The sequence below is a fragment of the Narcine bancroftii genome, chromosome 3 (assembly GCF_036971445.1).
Source record: "Narcine bancroftii isolate sNarBan1 chromosome 3, sNarBan1.hap1, whole genome shotgun sequence".
Lineage (NCBI taxonomy): Eukaryota > Metazoa > Chordata > Chondrichthyes > Torpediniformes > Narcinidae > Narcine > Narcine bancroftii.
The window spans coordinates 227,701,225-227,723,932 of NC_091471.1; the positions used below are offsets into that span (position 1 = coordinate 227,701,225).

The window sequence follows — 22,708 nt, forward strand, 5'->3', positions numbered from 1 at the left end:
AAAAGAGTCTGGAAAAACAACCAACTGAAAAACCTCACAAAGATAAGCGTATACAGAGCCGTTGTCATACCCACACTCCTTAACTGTTTATACTGATAGGGCATTAAACATTGTACCAACCCTCATTTCAAGCTGTTGCCAGTTTTCTGTACAGAGATCTATTTTAGATCTCAGCTGGCATGCATTATTGTTTGTAGTTTCTTTTAAATTTAAATCGTGGCAAAACTTTCTCCATCTTTTGACTTCTATGGACATTTCTTGACTCAGCTTCCATGTCACTCCCCACAGCTCTTCCCAGAAGAGCAAGTTCTGCACGCCACCCACTGGGGGTAGAAGTGCATTCCAAATTAGTTACCTGACTTTCTTTTTCATGACTTCAGTATGATCTGGTTGTATTTGTGTGCTCATGGGTGCACAGGTTTGTGAGTGTGTGTGTGTGTGTGTGTGTGTGTGGTGGGGCTGGAGGAGCACTGTCTGCTTGTATTTGTACAGTCAAATGATGATAAACTCGGCCTTGAAGACACTTGAAACGCTGTACTCTCCATTTTATACATTTCAACTAATTGTTGCGATGTGAAGGTATTCCATTTACTCACCACATTGCAATTATTGTCTCGTAATGCTACATTCCGAATGTAACATACGTGAACTTCTTTAACTTTTGTCTGCCGTATGGGACTTTGTCCAGGGCCCCTCAGGAATGAACTCACGACCCCTGATTTATCAGGGCAGCGTTCTAACCACTGAGCTATTGGAGCCCCTCAATATAGTGTGCTGGTTATCAGGTTTACATTTTATTCCAAATTTTCTTCAACGTAATTAATCTATTTATTGACTGTGAGTTATTGGAATTTGATTCAAATATTAACCAAGATAAAGAAGGAGGCTCAGAAAGATCCTAAAATCCTTATTAAAGTGCCGCAACAGAAAGCAGTCACAGCGTTTCCATTTTGTGTTTGTCATTCATTTCTTCAAAGTATTTGATGGAATTTGGCAGGAAAGCCATTGTGTGCACTGGGAATAAGGTAAAATTTCTTAATTGAGCACAGCTGTCCAAGATTCCTCTTGGCTGTTAACTATAAGATCTTGTTTTAGATGGTGGGTGGTGGGGTGGGAAATGAAGCCTATTACAGAATCACTTACTTTCAGCTTTTCTATTTTTCTCAATTGCCGATATTACATGCCAGCAATTGTCGATTGGCTTGTGGCAAAGTTGGGTGATTATTTGAGTTGAGGGAGTAATTTGGTCTGACACTATGATCTTTTAAATGTCTACTGTAATCATTCCTGGTTATATTCTAAGAGAATAAATGTTGGAAGAACTCAGCAGGCCTCGCAGTGTCCATAGGAGGGAAAGATATATTACTGAGGTTTCGGGCCTGAGCCCTTCCTCAAGGTATGAGTTAAAAGCAGGCAGACACCTGAATAGAGACTGGGGAGAAAGAATGGGAGGGGAAGGAGTCCAGACCCACAGACAAAAGGGATAAGAGGAAAGGGGAGAATTGATTGTCACTGTGAAAGGAGACAGGGGGAAAGGGAAGAGAGAGAAAGAACTAGAGGAAAGGAGACAGGGGGAATGAATATGATGGTGGGGGGAAGAGATTTTAATGGAAAACGGAGAAGTCAATGTCAATGCCATCTTGTTGGAGGGTGCCCAGACAAAAATATGAAGGGTTGTTGCTCCAATTTTCAGGTGGTTTTAATCTGGCAGCGCATGAAACCATGGGCAGACATATCAGTGAGGAAATGGGATGGGTGGCCATTGGGGAGATCACGCTACTTACTGCAATCACACCGTCAGCAGACTTCCGTGTTTTTCACTATATTCTGAAGGAGAGCTGTCTCCATTATCTGCCCCAAAGCATCAATTTCCCAGGAATAATGCTGAAAACATTCCAATTTTCTTGGTATTTTTAAAAGAGGAATGTCCCACTTTATACCTAAAGGTAAAAGAAAGTTACAGTTGGTTGGCAGAAGGATTGATCACCTGCGCTGCATCAGGGTTACTCAGAAGATTAAGGATAACTGCAGCAAACAGGGATTCTTGATTGGTGTTCTGCTGGCCTGTAAGACAAATCTTATACTCTGGGAACATGCTTCTGTGATGAAAATGACGAGGCCAACAACAAAGTGAGGCCTTTAAGAGGGATATGCCCCTCCTATTTGGCTCCAGGGTATCTGTGAGGTTTCAGCCTTAAGTGAGACAGTGCTTCATTACATATTGGTCTGCACCTTACTGGGCTCTATTTTCACGCTTGGACTTTTGCTGCCAAGTCAGATGATAGTTGGAGTATTTGATTAGTCAGTAATTCCCCTTAATCTGTGAAAGATGGTTTGTAATGGTGTTGTAGCATTTTATAATTTGTCAACACATTGCAAGATTAGTGTTGGCAAATGCACATAAAATACAAGGAATGCCAATAGCCAGAATTGCAGGAACAATTTAGTTCTTTTGCATCTCTCTAAAGCAGTGGTTTTCAACCTTTTTCTTTCCGCCCACATCCCACTTTAAGCAATCCCTATGTCATAAGTGCTCTGTGATTAGTCAGGGATTGCTTAAGGTGGGATGTGGGCGGAAAGAAAAAGGTTGAAAACCACTGTTTAATCGTACCTATTGAATCGTTATGTGCACGGTTTCGTAACTCCAGAGGAAATGAGCCAAAGCCAATTTTTCTCAAGCCAAATATTTCAGTAGCAATTGAGTCTAGAGCAGTGATTCTCAATCTTCCTTTCCCACTCACATCCCACCTTAAGCAATCCCTGACTAGTCACAGAGCACCGATGGCATAGGGATTACTTAAGCTGGGATGTGAGTGGAAAGAAAAAGGTCGAAAACCACTGCTCTAAAGCATATCCAGAGTTCACTTTGGATTCAGAATATAACTTTTGGGTCAACTTGAGTATTCTAGAACAGAATAGCACCTATTTTGACTGATTTTTCCGTAATTACAGATGAGAAAAATATTTCACTCCAGCTCAAGTGCTGTAGTTCAATAACATTTTGGGTTCTTGCTCCATGAATAATAATATATCAGTGATGCTGAAATTTGTGTGCTACAGTACCATAATTCACAATTTTTACCCTTATGATGAAAATACATTTGACAGTTTTTAATATGTTAGCTGCATGTAATCTCAGTTTGGATCAGTCATGTCCAGTGCATGCAGTAGGTATAAAGTTTAACTAGTCCCTTGTTTTGCAGGAAACATGACAGTCAGTTGGAACGCAAGTAGAGGTATCACCTGCTTAATAGTTCAATGCTAATTTGGTGAACTTTGAGGAATAAATGTAACCCAAACAGCAGGAATGGTGCAGCTACAGGAGACCGGCTTGAAGGCTAGAATTATTTTGTTACATGCCAGGCAGTGCAATAGACGTTAGCCCAGACAGTTATATTTAAAATAATATTTTTAATTATTAATAAACCATAATATAACACTATCTAATTTATCTAAACTTTTCCGCACTTATCTAACTTAACCTTCAACTCTGCGTGATTATTAGACTGGGGGGCGTGTGCGTGTGTGCGCGCGCACAATGCCCCAAGCCACTACAGTTCAATGAACAATTCTCGGAAGGCAGTTCAAACTTCAGTTTTGGAAATTCACATAGGCTTCAAACTGGTGCGACATGCAGGTCTTAGGTGGATGCAACATGCAGGCTTTCGATGAAATTCGCAGTTCTTGAAGTGGGTGAAAGAGACCGGAGGTGACAGAATGTTGATTAACTCATGAAACCCTGGTTGATGTGCTTCAAACGAAATGACCTTTTTGGATGAGTGCCAACCAAAACTCCCCTCTTGGTGTTGGGGGACATGAAGCAAGTGATGCCCACAAAGCTTCCAGAACCTTGTTCGTGGGTCAGCCAAACTCAAATGACTCTCATTCTGGTCAGCATTCAAGTGTAGTACATCTTCTGCAAGTTGAACCCTTTTCGTGAATTATTTGAACAAAAGTGACCTTCGCTCTATTTGGTCACAAAGTGGTCTTCACATTCCTCTGTACCAAACAGGAGAAAAATCAGACAGATTGCCTATATACTAATTCCTTTATTACTAATAGGAGTTAATCAGGCAGATTATTTATAACTGTTAATGAGGCTAATGCAGCAAGTATTTCTTCTTCAGAGAGCTGATTGCTCTTGTGCTGTCTCCTTAAAATGGCCCCCGAGCAAAACTAGTTATTCAGTTTTAATCTGTTGGTCACATGGTCTCTGCACCTGGGTTTTAGGGACAATGCCTTGCTTTTCTTCAAATGTATCCAATTTAGGAACGCAATGTCTTCAGCCTGCCAGCTCATTTTCACAATCCAAAGCCTGCAAGGTTTGTTAAATCTGTTCTCTTAAAGTGGCAGTCCCTCACAAATGAAAATTAATTGAAAACATGGAAGCATGTAACAGTGGTGGGGTGGGTGGTGGCACAAAGGAAAGAGAGATGGAAGTAAGGAGCTATCAAAAACATAACATTTAAAAAAAAGCATAAAAGGAGCCAAGATGAGCTAGAGTACATGGAGTCTGTGTGGTCAATCTAGTCCTCTTGAAATTGCATTGTAATGGACTTCACTGGTCCTGTGCCTGCCTTTCACAGAGCCTTTCCTCTTATCATATCCATTTAATACTTTTGGGCTGTTATGTTTGGACTTCTCTCCCTCCTATCCTTCCCGCTTAATCTCTAGTCTTTGATTAACACTTTTGCTCATTCCTTGAAGGGCTCAGGCCCGAAATGTCGGTTGTATATCTTTACCTCCTATGGATGCTACGAGACTGACTGAGTTCTTCCAGCATCTCTGCATTTTTTTTTACAACAATTTCAGTGCCTGTAAACTTTTGTGTTTCACTGTCTTTTTTTAAAACTCTGAACTAAACTTTAAACACCAATCTTGCCAATTCCACCTGCATTAATGTGTTCTATCACTTGCATTGGTGAAGAGCTACTTGTGTAATAGTCAAATTTTGTGGACCAATTTTTAAGATAAAATTTAAGGGGTCAACTATTATACACTTACTAATTTTGATCAAGGTAAGTACCTGCATCCATTGAGGCAGAAGTAGCTCCATGGGCAGGTGGGTGGATGTCCAGGACCAAGTGGTAAGCCTGCATTCAGGCCATTGGGAGTTCCGATGGTGGGTGGGTGGCAGGGGCAGTGTGGTAAGTCCATGCTAGGGGTGCCGCGAGCTTGATGGGTGGGTGAAAGTCCAGGACCGAGTGCTAAATCCATGTTCAGGCCATTGGGAGTTCGGATGGGTGAGTGGGTGGCAGGCTCAGGGTGATAAGTCCATACTCGGGCATTGGAAGCATGGCTAGATGGGCAAGTGTCTGGGATAGGGTGGTAAGACAGTGTTTGGGGCATCAGGAGCACAGATGGGCAGCCGGAATCGAGTGGTAAATCGGCACTCAGGGTGTTGGGTGCTTGGACGGGCAGTCGGGCAGTCAGTACTTAGTGATAAGCTTGCATTGGGCGTGTCAGGTGCTCAGATGGGTGGGTATGCACCTGGGACTGAGTAGTAAGTCTGCATTCTGGGCGTCAGGTGCTCTGATGGGTGGAACCAGTGAGTGGGGCATCGGGGGCTCGGATGGGTAGTAAATCCGTATTAGGGGCATTGGGTGCTCAGATGAGTGGGAAGGTAGGTGGCTAGAGTCTTGATGAGACACTGTGTTTGCAGTGTCAGGAGCTCTGGTGGGCGGGTGGCTTGTGGTCAGGGTGTTGCGAGCCCGGATGTGAGGGCAGCAGGATGGTAAGTCCATGTTCAGTGGCCTGAACCTAGGCAAGAGTCCGCGGTTGGGGCATCAGGAGCTATGATAGGTGTGCGGCCAGGGCCTGGGTGAGAGATGGCAGCCAGGGTGTCAAGAGCTCCGGGTGTTGGACGGCTGGGGCCTGGTCAAGAGACAGCAGTCCAGGGTGTCAGGAGCTACAATGGGTTTGTGGCCTGGGGGCTAGGCGAGAGTCTGTGTTCAAGGCATTGGGAGGACCAGAGGGAGAGCAACCATGGCCTGGGTGAGAGATGGTGGTCAGGGTGTCAGGAGCTACGATGGGTGAGCAGCCAGGACCTGGATGAGAGATAGGAGTTGGGGTGTCAGGAACTCAGATGGGTGTGGCGCTGGGGCCAAACATTTGGGGGGGGGTGGTGGTGGTCAACTATTACACAGTATCAACTATCATGTGTGCATATGCAGTATTTTGTGTCAGCTCTTTGCCTGCCTCCTAAATTCTCATCTGCTGCAAAGCTGACTTCATCATCCAGTCCACATTGCTTCCCATCGATCACAGCTGCTGTATTTCAGTTGTTTTGTATTGTGCATCATATGAATTTCAAAGTCCTTTAGTGGATGGTCCTGAGTGGAAGGCAGACACTCCCATTGCTTCGCTCCATCTTACGGGACATCCTTTATAGTGCCGGACACTGTTGACCTTGACCACCTCTGACAGTTGCCCAGCCCATGAGAAACAGTAATGATTCCTCACTTTACCTCCACCTCCTTTGAACCTCTTTGACATTGGCTTTGCTATCCGGCCAGAGTTTTTGTCACACCATATGGGATGATTAAGGTTATTTAATGACCACACTGGTGAGATGTGTGTGCCAGGAATGCTTTTAAAGGTAAGGGAACGATGAAATCCAATATTCCTTACCCATGTCTGGATTATTTGACCAAATGTTAAATGTTATGAATGTTTAAATGCAGTGAAGCCTTGTTTGTTTGATTTGTGATAGAGGTCACTGATTAACTGGGCAAAATTACCACCGTTCTTTGCTGCTTATACTAACTCTTTCATTGACAGACACACTCGGAAGAGAGACCATTTCAATGTGAGGAGTGTAAGGCTTTGTTTCGAACCCCCTTCTCCCTGCAGAGACATCTACTGATTCACAACAGTGAGCATTTTCTATCACAGAATTGTTTTTTTTGTGCTGTCTTTCCGTTTAAATACTTTTAAAGAATAAATGTTCTTTAGTCCATGGTAGGTTTGTGTCAGTGCTTTGAACTGAATTGCACTAAAACCTCACAGGCCTTTTCAATCTTCTCCTGATCAAGCTCTCCTTTGCTGTTGTGATTGAGGATCTCTGGAACTATGCCAAGGTCTGGTTTCTAGTACCAGCTTTCTTGGAGCAAAGCCACCTTTGCAGTAGACATGGCCCCTGACATCATATGAATGAAATCCCATGTCGATTCTTGCAATAGCAAGCATTAAAATGGGGAGTTGATGCGCAGATTGGGAGGAAAAAGACAATTAAAATTAAACAAAAATTTGGTGAGCCCTTTTTTGAAATTGAAAAGTGGCAAGTTGTGAGCCTCCATAGAGTACTTGTGTGCAGTCATAATAATCAAAACAATTTCACGGAAAGTAAAACATCCATTTACAAGGGCAATGCCCCTTATCTGAAGTTCTGAAAGCCAAAAAGATTCAAAAACCAAACTTTTTTTAGTGATGCCGTGATGTCACAAGTGGAGAAAAGATTCAATACCGGGACTTGCTGACGTGAGGCTCTGACACCCTGTTGGTGCCAGTTTGGTTACAATATCAGTAATAAAAAAACCAAAGCCTTTACAACTGGCTGGGAAGATGCCAAATGGGGCTGGGTCCAAGTCTTCAGCATCGGCCGCACCCGGAGTCGGCGACGGTGACTTCATTCTCAACATCGGGTGCGGTGTCATCTGGATCGAAGAATCCGCCTCGGGCTCCCGGGCAGGAGTGGGGACTGTTGTTGGGGACAGGTGCTGGAGGTGTCTGGGACCGGTGGCGGCGGTGGGGAGGTGTCGGGGTCCCGCAGCAGGGATATGTTCGGAGCCAGCAGTGGCGGTAGGGAGGAGCCGGGGAGGTGGTCTTCTTTCGTAAGCCGAGATCAAGTTTTTTTTTTGGTAATTCATGTGAATTTTCCACTTGTGGCATCATGTCGGCACTTAAAAAGCCCGTCACTTTGTGATGCAGGTTTTCTGTTGATGCTACTGTGCTGCTTAGTTCCAATGTTCAAAAATCCAAACAAAAACGAAAATCATCTGGTCCCAAGCATGTTAAGGGGTACTTAACTTGCTATTGGGAAAAAAGGTTCTCTTTTGCAAAAGGGCAGTATTTTAAACTAAAGATTAGTAGCTGGTGTGTTTCAACATGAAGGAACAGAAGCAAAGGTCATCAATGCAAAGTAGTCACCAAAAGGTCGCCAGAGTGATCGGGAAAAGGAAATGTCTTTATGTTGAGTTGTGAGAATGCAACTATTTTGCCCCAGGATGTGATTTTGGCATATTGTATTGATGCATTCAAGGAGAAACTGGATGGCCATATAAATGAGCGAGGAATAAATTGTATTCTGATAAAATTATATGAGGAGGCTCAAACAGTTAATTAAATTTTCAATTTAAATTTAAGTTTAGATATACAGCACGATAACAGGCCCATTCAGCACATGAGCCCATACTGCCCAATTACACCCAATTGGCCTAGAACCCCGTATGCTTTAAAGGGTGGGAGGAACTGGAGCACCTGGAGGAAACCCATGCAGACACAGGGAGAACATACAGACTCCTTACAGACAGCACCGGATCAAACCCTGGTCCCAATCGCTGGCACTGTAACAGCATTGCACTAACCACTACGCCAACCGTGCCGCGTTGATGTTAAAAATATACCGATAATAGTTGAAGCTCAGAGGCTGCTTCCTGTGTGTATAAAAGGGAGCCCAGAAATCGTTCCAAAATTGAATTTGACTTCCATCCCAAGTTTTAAAAAAAATATTCAGAATCCATTACCTCTCTTGGAATGGGAGGTCTGGAGTGCTGGAAAGATGTGTACTGTTAGAGGTACTGAATATGATATGAAGTCAGATGCCTGTGCTGAGCCACATCTGAAATTTAATTCCATTTATTGAGCCGAGTTTCAGCAGAATTCAATGCCTTTTGTGTTACAGGATCAGAGTATTTAGTGCATAGAGCAACGTTTCTGATCCCCCTGACTTTTGGTTGATGCATTAAAGCACGATCATCAGTCATTCTGATGGACTGCATGCCCAATGGCTTAAAGAAAAGTACCACTTTTAGTTCAGCCAAGTATGTGAGAAAAGGATTAACTGGTCAGCCACCTCATTTGATGACTGCGCCGATTCTCTTCGTACAAATCGTCATTATTTTAGTTCAAAAGTATCATTGTCTTCTTTTCACTTTTGAGTATTCTTTTTTTTTTCTCATTTGCCAGTTCATTTTCTCTGCTCTCATCGATTTGTCTGGGTAGAAAGCAATGATTGCTTTTTTTTTGGGGTTACTCTGCAGGTGAACGGACTTTCAAGTGTGACCACTGTGATGCCACGTTCAAAAGGAAGGACACCTTAAATGTTCACATTCAAGTCGTACATGATGGGCACAAGAAGTACAAATGTGATCTGTGTGACAAGGCCTTTGTCACTCCCTCTGTGCTGAAGAGTCATAAAAAGGTATGTGAGGTAACACTTTCACGAACAAATAGGAAATTAACTTTGGGATGCCGGAAAACTCCAATTCTAAAGGGAAGCTGGTAATGCAGCAGGTAAGTAGCATCTGTGGCAAGGTATGCGCTGACTTTGTAGGTGTCTATGCTCATTCTCATTTTACTGCCACTTGTTGCGTAGACCCAAAGCATTATCAGTGAGTTGGTATCTCAATATTTTTAGTGTGTCCAAAGATCAATAACAAGAATTATTTTTAATTTTAAATTTAGACAGACAACACAGTGGCAGGCCATTTTGTCCCACGAGTCCATGCCACCCTGTTAACCTACCCCCAGATACATTTTGAACAGTGGGAGGAAGCCAGCACCCCCGGAGAAAACCCACGCAGACACGAGGGGAGAATGTACAAACTCCTTACAGACAGCACGGGATTCAAACCCCAGTCCAGTCCTGATCACTAGAGCTATAAAGGCATTGCGCTAACCGCTACGCCAACTGTGCCACCCTTTGACAAATTTGACAGTCTGCAGTCTCAAGAGGCACCATTTCATTTGCACTCGACATCGATTCAGGTCTCACCAAGGTGTCACACCTTGATAATGCCTTTGGAAATATCATTGTTGCCATGTTTTTTTCCCAATTTGTGTAACATCCCAAAAGCAGTTCTGATGTCCCATGGCATTCATTACATTTTTTTCATCAAATGCTTAATTCCATTGATGCAATATTAAAGCAATATCATGCCCTGAAAATATAATTGTATATTTTGAAGAGGTAGCTAGACAAATTAACCAGCAAATATCTTTGTACTTCCAGAAGGCAGTTGATAAAAATTCATCTTAGTTAAAGTTCAAACTTGTGGAATTGAAGAGGAGTCAATTATATTGGCCGAGTTGTAGAAGACAGGGAACACAAATTATGGTCAGGTGCAGCCAGGATGTGACTGATGTCTTCCCTCAAAACTGTGTATTAAGACTAAAACTTTTCATCACAGTTATAAGTAATGTAGCAGGTAGAATTGAAAACCTCATATAAAAGTCTGATGGCTAATCAATACCATAACGAGTGTAAATGGAAGGGCTAAAATAAGGTATGAGGTGACTATAGCAAGCAGGGTGAAAATAAATCCAAAGGATATCTACCAATATGTAAATAGCAAAAGGAAAGTGAGAGATAAAATTGGTCCAATATCTTGTGGAGCCAAAAGAGATGGGACAGGTCTTGAACAATTTCTTTTCCTCAGTATTTACTGAGGAGAAGGATATTGAACTGTGCAGAGTAAAGGAAGCAAAGGGGGTAAATATGGAGACTATAGTGATTAAGAAAGAGGTAGCACTGGAGCTTTTGAAACATATAAAGATGGATAAGTCTCCAGGTCCTGACAGGATTTTTCCCAGGACCTTGAGAGAAGTTAGTGAGGAAATAGTGGAGGCTCTGGCAGTGACTTTTCAAATGTCATTAGAGGCAGGTATAGTGCCGGAGGATTAGCGTGTTGCACATGTGATTCCTTTGTTTAAAAAGGGTTCGAGGAGCAAGCCTAGCAATTATCGGCCTGTAAGTTTGCCATCTGTGGTAGGTAAATTGATGGAAAGCATTCTTAGAGATAGTATATATAAGGACAGGGTCTGATCAGGGACACTCAACACGGATTTGTGCGTGGAAGGTCGTGTTTGACTAATCTTGTTGAATCTTGTTGAATTTTTTGAAGAGGTGACTAGGAATGTTGATGAGGGTAGAGCAGTGGATGTTGTCTATATGGACTTAAGTAAGGCCTTCGATAAGGTTCCGCATGGGAGGTTAGTTAGGAAGGATAAGTCCTTGGGTATTAATTTGGAGATAGTCAAATGGATTCAACAGTGGCCGGAAGGAAGGTGCCAGAGAGTAGTAGTAGATAATTGTTTGTCAGGATGGAGGCCAGTGACAAGCGGTGTGCCTCAGGGTTCGGTATTGGGACCGTTGCTGTTTGTTATATATATTAATGAACTAGAGGATGGGGTGGTAAATTGGATTAGTAAATATGCACATGATACTAAAATGGGGAGAATTGTAGATTATGAAGAGGGTATTCAAAGATTGCAGAGGGATTTAAACTGCTTAGAGGAGTGGGCAGAAAGATGGCAGATGGAGTTTAATGCTGATAAGTATGAGGTGCTTCATTTTGGAAAGAATAATCCAAGCAAGACATATGTGGTAAATGGGAGGGCATTGAAGGATGCAGTGGAGCAGAAGGATCTAGGAATAATGGTGCATTGTTCCCTGAAGGTAAGAGTGCATGTGGATAGGGTGGTGAAGAAGGCCTTTAGTATGCTTGCCTATATAAATCAGTGCATAGAATATAGGAGTTGGGAAGTAATGATGGAACTGTACAAGGCATTGGTGAGGCCAAATTTAGAGCACTGTGTGCAGTTCTGGTCACCAATTTATAGGAAGGATATTAACAAGATAGAGAGAGTGTAGAGAAGATTTACAAAAATGTTGCCTGGGTTTCAGCATATGAAATACAAGGAAAGATTAAGCAAATTAGGTCTTTATTCCTTGGAATGTAGAAGGCTAAGAGGGTATTTGATAGAGGTGTTTAAGATAATGAGAGGGATAGATAGAGTTGATGTGGAAAGGCTTTTCCCATTGAAAGTAGGAGAGATGGATACAAGAGGTCATGGGTTGAGAGTTGATGGGCAAAAGTTTAGGAGTAACATGAGGAGGAACTTCTTGTGTTTTCCTTTCTACGTGAATCTTCTTCCATATGTTGAGTAAATGATGCAGTACTGGGTGAACTTTTATATTGCACCAGTTTTTCATCCCACTTATAAAGTATATGTTCTGGTACCTTCTCCCCTATTTTATCTAGCTCTATCTTGGTCCAATCTGGTTTTCCCTTGTCTGATAAAAATCTGATAAATACCTTAAATGTGCTGCTCTATAATAATTTTTAAAGTTTGGTAACTGCAAACCACCTTGTTTGTACTACTCTGTTAATTTATCTAGCGCTATCTTCCGTTTCCCCCCTTTCCATAAGAATTTCCATATTATTCTCTTTAGTTCATTGAAGAATTTCTCTGTTAAGGGAATTGGTAATGATTGAAATAGGTATTGTATTCTTGGGAAGACATTCATTTTAATGTAATTTACCTTCCCTATCAATGTTAGTGGCAATTCTTTCCAATGTTCTAAGTCATCCTGTAATTTCTTCATTGATGGCTGATAATTTAATTTGTATAGGTGGCCTAAATTATTACCTAAACTAATACCTTGATATTGGATTGCTTCTGTTTGCCAGTTAAATGGGATTCTTTTTTAAACTCTGTGTAATCCGCATTATTCATGGGTATCGCTTCACTTTTATTTGCATTGATCTTGTACCCTGATATTTCTCGATATTCCTTCAATTTCTTATGTTGTTCTTTTATTTATATTTCTGGTTCTGTTAAGTATTCTATGGTGTCATCTGCAAATAAACTGATTTTATACTCCTCTTTTATTTTTATCCCTTTTACTTTATTTTCTGTTCTTATCAGTTCTGCCAGTGGTTCTATTGCTAAAGCGAACAGTGAGGGAGATAGTGGACATCCCTGCCTAGTTGTCCTGCTTAAATTAAATTGGTTTGATACATATCCATTTATTGTCACCTTCGCCAATGGTCCCTTATATATTGCTTTAATCCAATTAATATATATTTTCTGGTAGGTTGAACCTCTGTAATATTTTGAATAAATAATTCCATTCTACCCCATCAAAGGCTTTTTCTGCATCTAAAGCAACAGCTGCTGTTGGTATCTTATTTCCTTGTCCTGTATGGATTAACTTAATGAACTTACAGACATTATCCACTGTTTGTCTTTTCTTAATAAATCCAGTTTGATCTTGTTTTACTATTTTTGATACACAGTCGGTCAATCTGTTTGCTAATACTTTTGCTATTATCTTATAATCTGAATTAAGTAGAGATATTGGTCTATATGATGCTGGAGTTAGTGGATCTTTCCCTGTCTTTGGTATTACTGTAATTATTGCTGTTTTACATGAATCTGGCAAGTTTTATGTTTCTTCTATCTGGTTCATTGCTTCCAGTAGAGGAAGTATTAATAACTTTTTTAATGTTTTATAGAATTCTATAAGGAGTCCATCCTCTCCAGCCGTTTTATTGTTCAGCAGCTTTTTTAATATATCCTGTATTTCCTCTATTTCAAATGGTTTTATCAATTTGTTTTGCTCCTCTTATTGCAATTTTGGCAGTTCAGTTTTAGCTAAAAACTCATCTATTTTGTCTTCTTTCCCCTCGGTAAAATTGTTCATAGAATTCCTTAAAGTTTTCATTAATCTCTGTTGGGTTATATGTTATTTGTTTGTCCTTTTTTTCTTGATGCCAATACAGTTCTTTTAGCTTGTTCTATTTTAAGTTGCCAGGCTAATATTTTGTCGATTTTTTTTTCCTAGCTCGTAATAATTTTGCTTTATTTTCATTATGTTCTTCTCCACCTTATACATTTGTAATGTTTCGTATGTTTATTTTGTCCGCCAATTCTCTTTTTGTTGTATCTTCCCTTGTTGCTAGTTCTTTTTCTGTACTTACTATTTCCATTTCCAACTGTTCTATTTCCTGATTGGAGTCCTTTTTCATCTTAAACTTATTATCTGCCCTCTAATGAAGGCTTTAACTGCATCCCATAATATAAATTTGTCTTTCACTGATTCTGTATTTATTTCAAAGTACATATTAATTTGCCGTTCAATAAATTCTCTAAATTCCTGTCTTTTAAGTAACATGGAGTTTAATCTCCATCTATATGTTCTTGGTGGGATGTCTTCCAGTTCTATTGCTAATAATAGGGGTGAATGATCAGATCGTAATCGAGCTTTATATTCTGTTTTCCTAACTCTCCCTTGGAAATGGGCTGACAAAAGGAACAGGTCAATCCTTGAGTATGTTTTATGTCTACTCGAATAATATGAGTATTCCTTCTCCCTTGGGTGCTGCCTCCTCCATATATCCAAAAGTTCCATTTTCTGCATTGATTTAACCATAAATTTGGCCACTTTATTCTTTGAGGAGGAACTTCTTTACTCAGAGAGTGGTTATTGTGTGGAATGTGCTTCCAAGAAATGTGATGGAGGCAGGGTCAATGTTGTCATTTAAGAAAGAGTTAGATAAGTATATGGATGGAAGAGGTATGGAGAGATATGGGTAGAGTGCTGGTAAGTGGTATTAGAGGAGGGTACTTGGATCAGTGTGGACTAGAAGGGCCAAATAGGCCTGTATCCGTGCTATAATTGTTATATGTTTGTGATAGTACAGATTCTATCACCAATGTGTATATGTACATATGTACAAATGGTAATGTAGGATGACTGATTTGCTGAGAGTGTAGCCACACCTACTGGCAGGTCTTAAAGGATTGCTCCTAGACAGACCAGGTCAATCTGAACTGGTCGACCTACTTGTGATATGCTCCAGTCTTTTAGTTAATAAAAGCCTTGGTTTGGATCAACAAGTCTTTAATTCTTTCGATGCGCTCTACAATTTTATTAACTAGAAAGTTTTGAAGGGATGGAGCGTATGCTCTGGCTGGAATGCCTCAACATCGACCCACAGTTGGCTACAGCCTCAAGTGACTTTAAGCGCTGGGTGAGGTGCTTCGAAACATACTTACAACTCTCTGATCCTGCCGTGATAGAGGACAGCCATCGACTACTAATATTGATGAATATGGTGTTCCCGAGAGTCTATCAGAGCATCCAGGATGCGACCACTTACGCCGCAGCCATGAAGGTGCTGAAAGGGCTCTACAAGCGACCGGTGAACAGGGTCTATGCTCGGTACAAACTAGTGACAAGGAGGCAAGAGCCCGCTGAGTCCTGTAGAGCTTATATTCAAGCATTAAGAGCAATGGGCAGGGACTGTGCCTGCACAGACAGAACTGCTGCGGAGACCACAGATGATCTCATTTGGGATGTCTATGTGGCTGGGGTCCGATCGAATGAGGTGAGGCAGTGCCTGCTAGAGCACGGGGGAGAAAACCTAGAGGACGTGAACCGGATCCCAGAGTCAATGGAGGATGCGGTCATAAGTATGGACGTGTACTATCTGGGCTCAACCCCACGCTCTGATGTGAGTAGGATGCCCTCCCTCTACCCTCCTACCCCCCGGTACACTGACATCCTGTCGGCTGCTGCTACGCTGCCCGATGCGACCCCAAAATGTTATTTCTGCGGGAGGGACAAGCACAGTGGGTCCCAGTGCCCGGCGAGAAAAGCCAGGTGCCAGAAGTGCCTTAAAAACGGCCACTTTGCTGTAATCTGTCACTCCAAAATGGCCACCGTCAAACACAGTGCCACATGTGAAGCCCAACCACCACCTACCCATTCCAACACTTCTTCCTCAGAGCTCTCATCCAATGAGAGCAAGGGCTCCACAGCGCGGCAGCGCCTGACGTCACGGGGTAGACGCCAAATGCAAAAGGTACAAACCACTGTTGCCACAATGACATTGGCCTGCTTCACCCTTTCTCACGAAGCAACGTCCAACCAGGCCCCAGCCCCGACTTCAATGGCCGCCGCCGCTGCCGACTAGGGACCCGCCGCCACCATCACCGCTGAGCCCCCCGCCACTGCCATCACCGATGAGCCCGCAGCTGCCACTACTGACGCTGCCGACCAGGGACCCACTGCTGCTGCCGACCAAGGAGACGCCACACCCACCGCCTCTACTGACGCTGCCGACTGGGGACCCACCACGACCGTGGCAGCCGACCATGTACCCGCCGCCGTGACCAATGCTACTGACAGCTGTGACAGAGTGTAGCCATGCCTACTGGCAGGTCTTAAAGGGTTGCTCCTAGCCAGACCAGGTCATTCTGGACTGGTCGACCTACATGTGATATGCTCCAGTCTTCTAGTTAATAAAGGCCTTGGTTTGGATCAATGTCTTTGCTTCTTTCGACGCGCTCCACAATGTTATGTGGTTAAAATTTGAAGACGTTAATGGTTTTGGCATGTGAACAGAACCCTGGCAAATAGTTATCAATATTAAGACATTAAATGCTGACTCAAAAGGGTAGAACAATGCATGTGTGTGCTAGGGTTCGCAATGTTGCAAGAAAGGCCAACATTTAATGATTGTCCCTGATTTGCCACTGCTATATGCTACCACTGTCAAAGTTCAGATTTATTGTCAGAGTACATACATTACATACAACCCTGAGATTCTTTTTCCTGTGGGCCAGGCAGAATTACCTCTTATCGGTAGTGCAAAAAAAAATGTACACTAGAAAAGCTAGGTGTACAAAAGAAAGAAATGTGAACAAGAAGGAAGTACAAACTATGCAGCATAGAAAATAAATATTCAATGATAAATAATGTACAAAATAAGAGTTCTTAAATCACTTTCTGATTGAGTTTGTTCGAGAGGGGTAGCCACTGTTCCTATACCCGGTGGTGCGAGTCTTGTGGCACCTAGACCTCTTTCCTGATGACAGTAGCGAGAGCAGAGCATGTGCTGGGTGGTGTGGATCCTTGATGATTGCTGCTGCTCTCCGACGTAGACTATCTTGACGGTGGGGGAGAGTGTTGCCTGCGATGTACTGGGCTGCATCAATGTGTACATTGATGATTATTTGCAATTATGCAGTTTCGTTCAAACAAAGGCAGGTACTATATCTCAGGACACTGCCGTAAAGAACACTTTTGGAGTTAAAATTGTAGTGGAGGTTCAAATAAACAGACAATACAAAGGAATAGAAGTTACATTACATTTGTACAAAATTCCCATTAAACTACAATCGGAGTGCAGTGAGTATTTCTGAACATCACACCATTAGAAAACTATGGAGATACACAGAAGATGCCCGAATTTGAAGGGAAACACAAGTTGCTGGAAGAACTTCGTTTAAGTAGCATCAGTGGAAGAGGAAGAATGATCATTATTTCATCCCAAAATGATAACCATTCTTTCTTCCACTGATGTGGTATGACCCACTGAGTTCTTCCAGCACACGGTGTTTACCATTAAAAACAATATATTGAAGATTGATAACAAAGATATTTGTTCATTCATTGAAATTTATGATTAATTTTTCAATTAAAATTTTCAAGAGAAACTGATAGGGTGGTCAGAAAAATAGAATTATGTCTGCTGATGGAAGATTAGATACATACAGAGTTTGGTGGAAATTTAGGTCTCTACTGCAAATAAGATTGAAATCAGGTCAATTGAAAGTTTTATGCCCAATATTGATAGATTTTTTTGTTAACCGAAGTTGTTAAGAGATAGGAGATGAAGGCTAATATATTGAATTCAGTCATAGATCAATATAATTCAATTAATTGTGAAGGAGTCTTCAGCTAAATGTCAGTCCATTTCCAATGTTTCTAAGCTTCATGCATCGCACTTGCCAAATGACCACCTATTGATTTTCTGCCACATGTGTCTGGAAAGTATTGGAATCTATTTCAATTTGGGATGATTAATAGATGACTTCATAGCTGATAGAAAATTGTAACAAGTTACTCTTCTGTGAGAGCCTGCACGTCTCTGAACTAGATGGGCCTGAGGCATGAAGTTAAAGATGGATATTATATAAATATTATCCCAGAGCAGAATGCAGAGAATTAACATATATTAACACTTGTCCTTACGTTTTTTTAATGCAGTAAAATGCCCGTTATCAGGAATTCCGGCAAGCAGCAACCCCAAGCAAAAAAATAAAATGTGAAGAAATAAATAAATAACATTTTAAATTTAAAACAATAACATGAATAAATTTTTAAAATTTTAAAAGTTTAAAAGTAAATTGTCTCTGAAGCAACACACGACGCCTTGATGAAGAGGGGAGCAAACATTCAGCCAAGGGAGCACCCCGGTCGTGTCCTGCCTGCAGCAGCTGTTTGAACAAAGCTTCAATAAAGTTGTGTTTGAATAAAATGGTGAAGATGAATGTTGAAGAGCCAGCTGATGTTATTTGCCACTAGGGTGACTCTCCCAAAATGTCTCTCTATCCTCTGCCTTTAAGAGTCTTTAATAGTAGTCTTTAATTAAGTTTATTAGTAAGACTTTATCTGTTAAGGGAGGGAAGGGTTAATTATGATGGCAACGTGGCCACTGGAAATGCAGTGAACATGACAAAATAATCACACAAGGCGCTTCTAGAGTGAATCAAATGGATTTTCTCTTCATCACCTGCGCAACCTTTTAAAAGCCCGAATCACGTGCTCCACACGCACTGATGTCATCAAGCACAGATATCACATGGCCGGTTCATTGCCTCCTGGGAGTTGTAGTGTCATCATAGCACCACTACATGCCCCCCCTCCCCCCCCCCCCCAGCACTCCAGAACCGGCAGAAAGGTTTGTCTGTCTTTTAGGTGGTCAATCTCTGCGATTGGGGAAGCCTTGTCAACATGAGCTTGTTTAAGCCTGTCAATAGTGAAAGATTGTGATCTCCCTCCAATATCCAAAGGACAGGTCAACCGAGTTTGTCTGAGTATCCTATAAAGTCTTTCGTAGGGCACCTGAAAAGGTTGACCAAGTGTTCCCCTTCAGACGAAGACATATTCACAATTTTTGAGATCTTCAGGTACAAAAGAAGAGTGTTCTCCATGTGGCGATGGTGGTATAAGGGTCCATTTTCATATGGTCTCCTTCAGTTCCTTCGGATCATCGCTGGAGTTGAAATGGTAGAGGACGGACTCCCCTGGAACCTCCAACTGTGCACCACACGTGAGCTCCGCAGATGAAGCTTAGAGTTTCTCCTTTGGAGTTGTTCTAATGCCCAGTAATACCCAGGGCAGCTCATCAGCTCAGTTCCGGCCCTCGAACTGACCCATTAAGGCTGAGTTGAGATGTCGATGAAATCTTTCCACCATTCCATTGGCCTGAAAATGAAAGGCATTCATATGATGAATTGTTATACTGAGCAAGTGAGACAAGGCCATCCACATTGAGGAAGTAAATTGTGTTCGTCTATCTGAAGTAATGTGCCAAACCGAGACACTCAGGAACTGAGGAATGCCCGTGCACAAGTGTCTTCAGTAGCATCTACCATAGGCTCAGCCTCAGGCCACCGCGTCAACCTGTCAATTAATACTTTCCGCTTGAAACAGGAAGCGGACCAACGATGCCCACGTGGACATGAGCAAAACGCCAAGTAACTGCTGGGAAGGACTGCAGTGATGCCTTAATAGGTCACTGGTTTTCTGGCAGGCAATGCAGGACCTCGCCATTAGTGTAATGTCTTTTTTAAGACCGTGCCACACTATCCTTTCCGAAACCATACGAATGGTCGATCTAATCGATGGATGTGAGAGACCATGCACAGAGTTGAATACTTGACGTTTCCATGATGCCAGAACTACTGAGCGTGGGCCAGTAGTTATATATATCACAGAGGAATAGTTTGCCCTTAACTCCAAACTGGACATCCTTCAATTGCAGTCTGATAAGCATTCATCTCATGGTCATGTTCTTGGGCTGTGGCCAAAGCTGTGTAGTCAATATCTTGATCTATAGATGAAACCTCAAGTGGAGCAGAGTGGGAATGTGCATCAGCTACTACATTGTCTTTTCCAGAAATATGTAATATTTTTGTAGAGAATTCTAAAATGAATGTTAATTGTTGTTGTTGTCAAGTTGACCAGGGCTCTGCGACCTTGGAAAATGCAAATGTTAAGGGCTTGTGGTCAGTGTACACACTAAAATTTCTGCCCTCCAAAAAATAAGTAAATGGTCAAAAGCTTCTTATCAAAAACACTGTATTTTTTCTCTGCTTCATGAAGATGGTGGCTGAAGAATGCTTATGGTTTCTATTGCCTGTTGATATATTGACGAAGTGCACCTCCTACGGACATACTGGAAGCGTCTGTAGAAAGGGCGTTGGCTGCGTTTAAAACTGAGCATAGTGACATGAGTCAGCAAATCTTTCATCTTCAAGAAGGCATTGTTTCTCTCTTCAGTCCAATGGATGGTTCTGGCGTTTCTGGACAGTAAATCAAAAAGAGGCTTCATGATATGAGCTGCTCCCAGAAGAAACAGATGGTAAAAATTTACTATTCCCAAGAATCCCTGCAGGCTTTTAACTGTAGCAGGTCTTGAGTATTTAGTAATGGCCTCAACTTTGGATGGCAGTGGAGTCACGCCTTCCTGAGTAATCCTATGCCCCAAGAAATCAATCATTTCTTGTCCAAAAACACATCAATCCGGATTGATGGTCAGTCCAAACTTTTGAAGATGAATAAAAAGCATACGAAGATGTTCCAAATGTTCTTCTTTAGTCCCATTGGTCACTAAAATGTTGTCGAGGTAAATGAAGACATTGGTCATACCATATCCTAAAACACCTCTCTCCCGTTGAGATATTTGAGCAGCATTCTTTAATCTGAATGGCATTTGTAAAAATTCAAACAACCCAGGGTAATTATTGCTGTTTTTGGAATGTCTTCTGGCTCTACTGGTACTTGGTGATAGCCACGCACCAAGTCTTTTCTGGAGAAGGTCTTCGCTCCATGCCAACTAGCTGAGAAATCCTGAATATGAAGTATTAGATAATGATCCGGGATGGTGGCATCATTAAGCTGCCTGTAATCTCCACATGGTCGCCAAACTCCATTGTGTTTTAGGACCATATGTGATGGAGATGCCCAGGGGCTGTCGGACCTACGAATTATCCCTCATTCCTCCATCTCAGCAAAACCTTCCTTCAGCTTCTCTGGAAACAAGCAGCGTGCTTTATTTAGTATAGATAGGAGAGCCCTTAATACAAATGCGATGAGTAACACTGTGCTTTGCAGTGGAGGCAGAAATTTATAGAGTAGTAATTTCAGGGAAATATTCCAACAGCTTGGAGAATTCATCTGGTTTACTTAATGTTTGGAGGCGCAGAGCAGGGGTAGAGACATCTGCCAAAGGAATTGTCTGAAAAGTAGTTCCATCTATTAGCCGACGCCTTTTTAAGTCGACAAAGAATGAATGAGCCTGAAGAGAATCTACACCAAGCAAACATTGAAAACTGCTGCTATAATAAATGGTCAAGTGTAGAGATGATTCTCGAACTTGGCATTCATCTTCCTGGTGCCAAAGATTGGAATGTTGGAACAGTTAGCTGCTCGCATTTGCAGGTCTGGGATAGGATGGTGTGTGTCAAAACCGATGGGTGGAAATACACTAACTTCTGAACCAGTGTCCATCAGAAATTTTCGCTTGGACAACTGGCCGCATACATACAGTACGCCTGCAAGTCTCTCACCAATCATCACAGAAATAATACAAAAACACACACCAGACTAGTCAACTGAAGACTGATTTATTCAGGGTTTACAGGCTTCTTTTATATACTTCATGTCCCAGGCTCCACAGGACAAGGTGGGACGTCACAATGAGATTGCTGCCAATCCACGGGACCAGCAGGTTTAAATTTAGCCTTGTAAATGTCCCGCACCTTTTGGCAGGAGACTCAACAGCTCAACATGCTGTTCCTTGGCACTCGGTATCTCTTGGGTGTGGTCCTGGTGTTTAGGCAGATATTAGCATTATGGTTCTGCATGCCCGGCGACAGTTCACATTGCCACACTGTGTGCCCACTCGGCCCACTACATGGCCGCTACATCTGTGGAAATAACACCAAAATGAGGTGTCCACAGCCTGCTTGTAGGGAGTGATGTGCTGGACCACTAAAGTGTGACACTGAGTCAATATTGGAGGGATTGCTTGTGCAGACTTGTCTTTCCTTGCTGTGCTTTTTAGCCAGCCATAGAATGACTGGTTCTGCCGCTACAGCCCTTGGGTCTTCTAATGAACACTTGGATAACAAAAGCCTAATATCATCTGGCATTCACTCTAAAAAGAGCTGCTCGAATAACATATCGGGCCATTTGCTAGTTGCCAGGAACAACATTAGATCCATTAGTTTTGAAGGGGTGTGATCTAACCCATCGAGATGTCGTAATTTGGCTGCTCTTTCCCTATGGGACATACCATATACATGTAATAAAAGAGCTCTCAAAGCTATAGGACACAAAGATATATTGCTGATGTTTCGGGCCTGAGCCCTTCTTCAAGGAAAAATTATAAAAGGGTAAAGCAGCATATATCAGACTATAAGCTGGGCCTGAGCTTTGGCGAGTGCTATATAGTCTACACTTGGAGAGAGGCCACATACTGCTTGAATGAAGGATCGGGACAGGGCATCAGCCACCATATTACTCTTACCAGAGATATGTTTATTCCTGGTTGAAAGCTTAGATACGTAAGATAGGTGGCGTTGCTGGCAGGATGACCAGGGATCTGATGCTTTCGCGAAGACGGAT

General features: G+C 42.2%; 1 protein-coding gene across 1 annotated transcript in view; it reads left to right on the forward strand.

The window, feature by feature from the left end:
- Positions 1–22,708, forward strand: part of prdm5 (PR domain containing 5) — a 516,233-nt gene that overhangs the window by 253,889 nt on the left and 239,636 nt on the right. The window contains exons 11-12 of the mRNA XM_069926793.1: positions 6,781–6,874; positions 9,261–9,421. Of these exons, the coding sequence (XP_069782894.1) occupies positions 6,781–6,874; positions 9,261–9,421 (255 nt within the window). The remainder of the gene's footprint in view (positions 1–6,780; positions 6,875–9,260; positions 9,422–22,708) is intronic.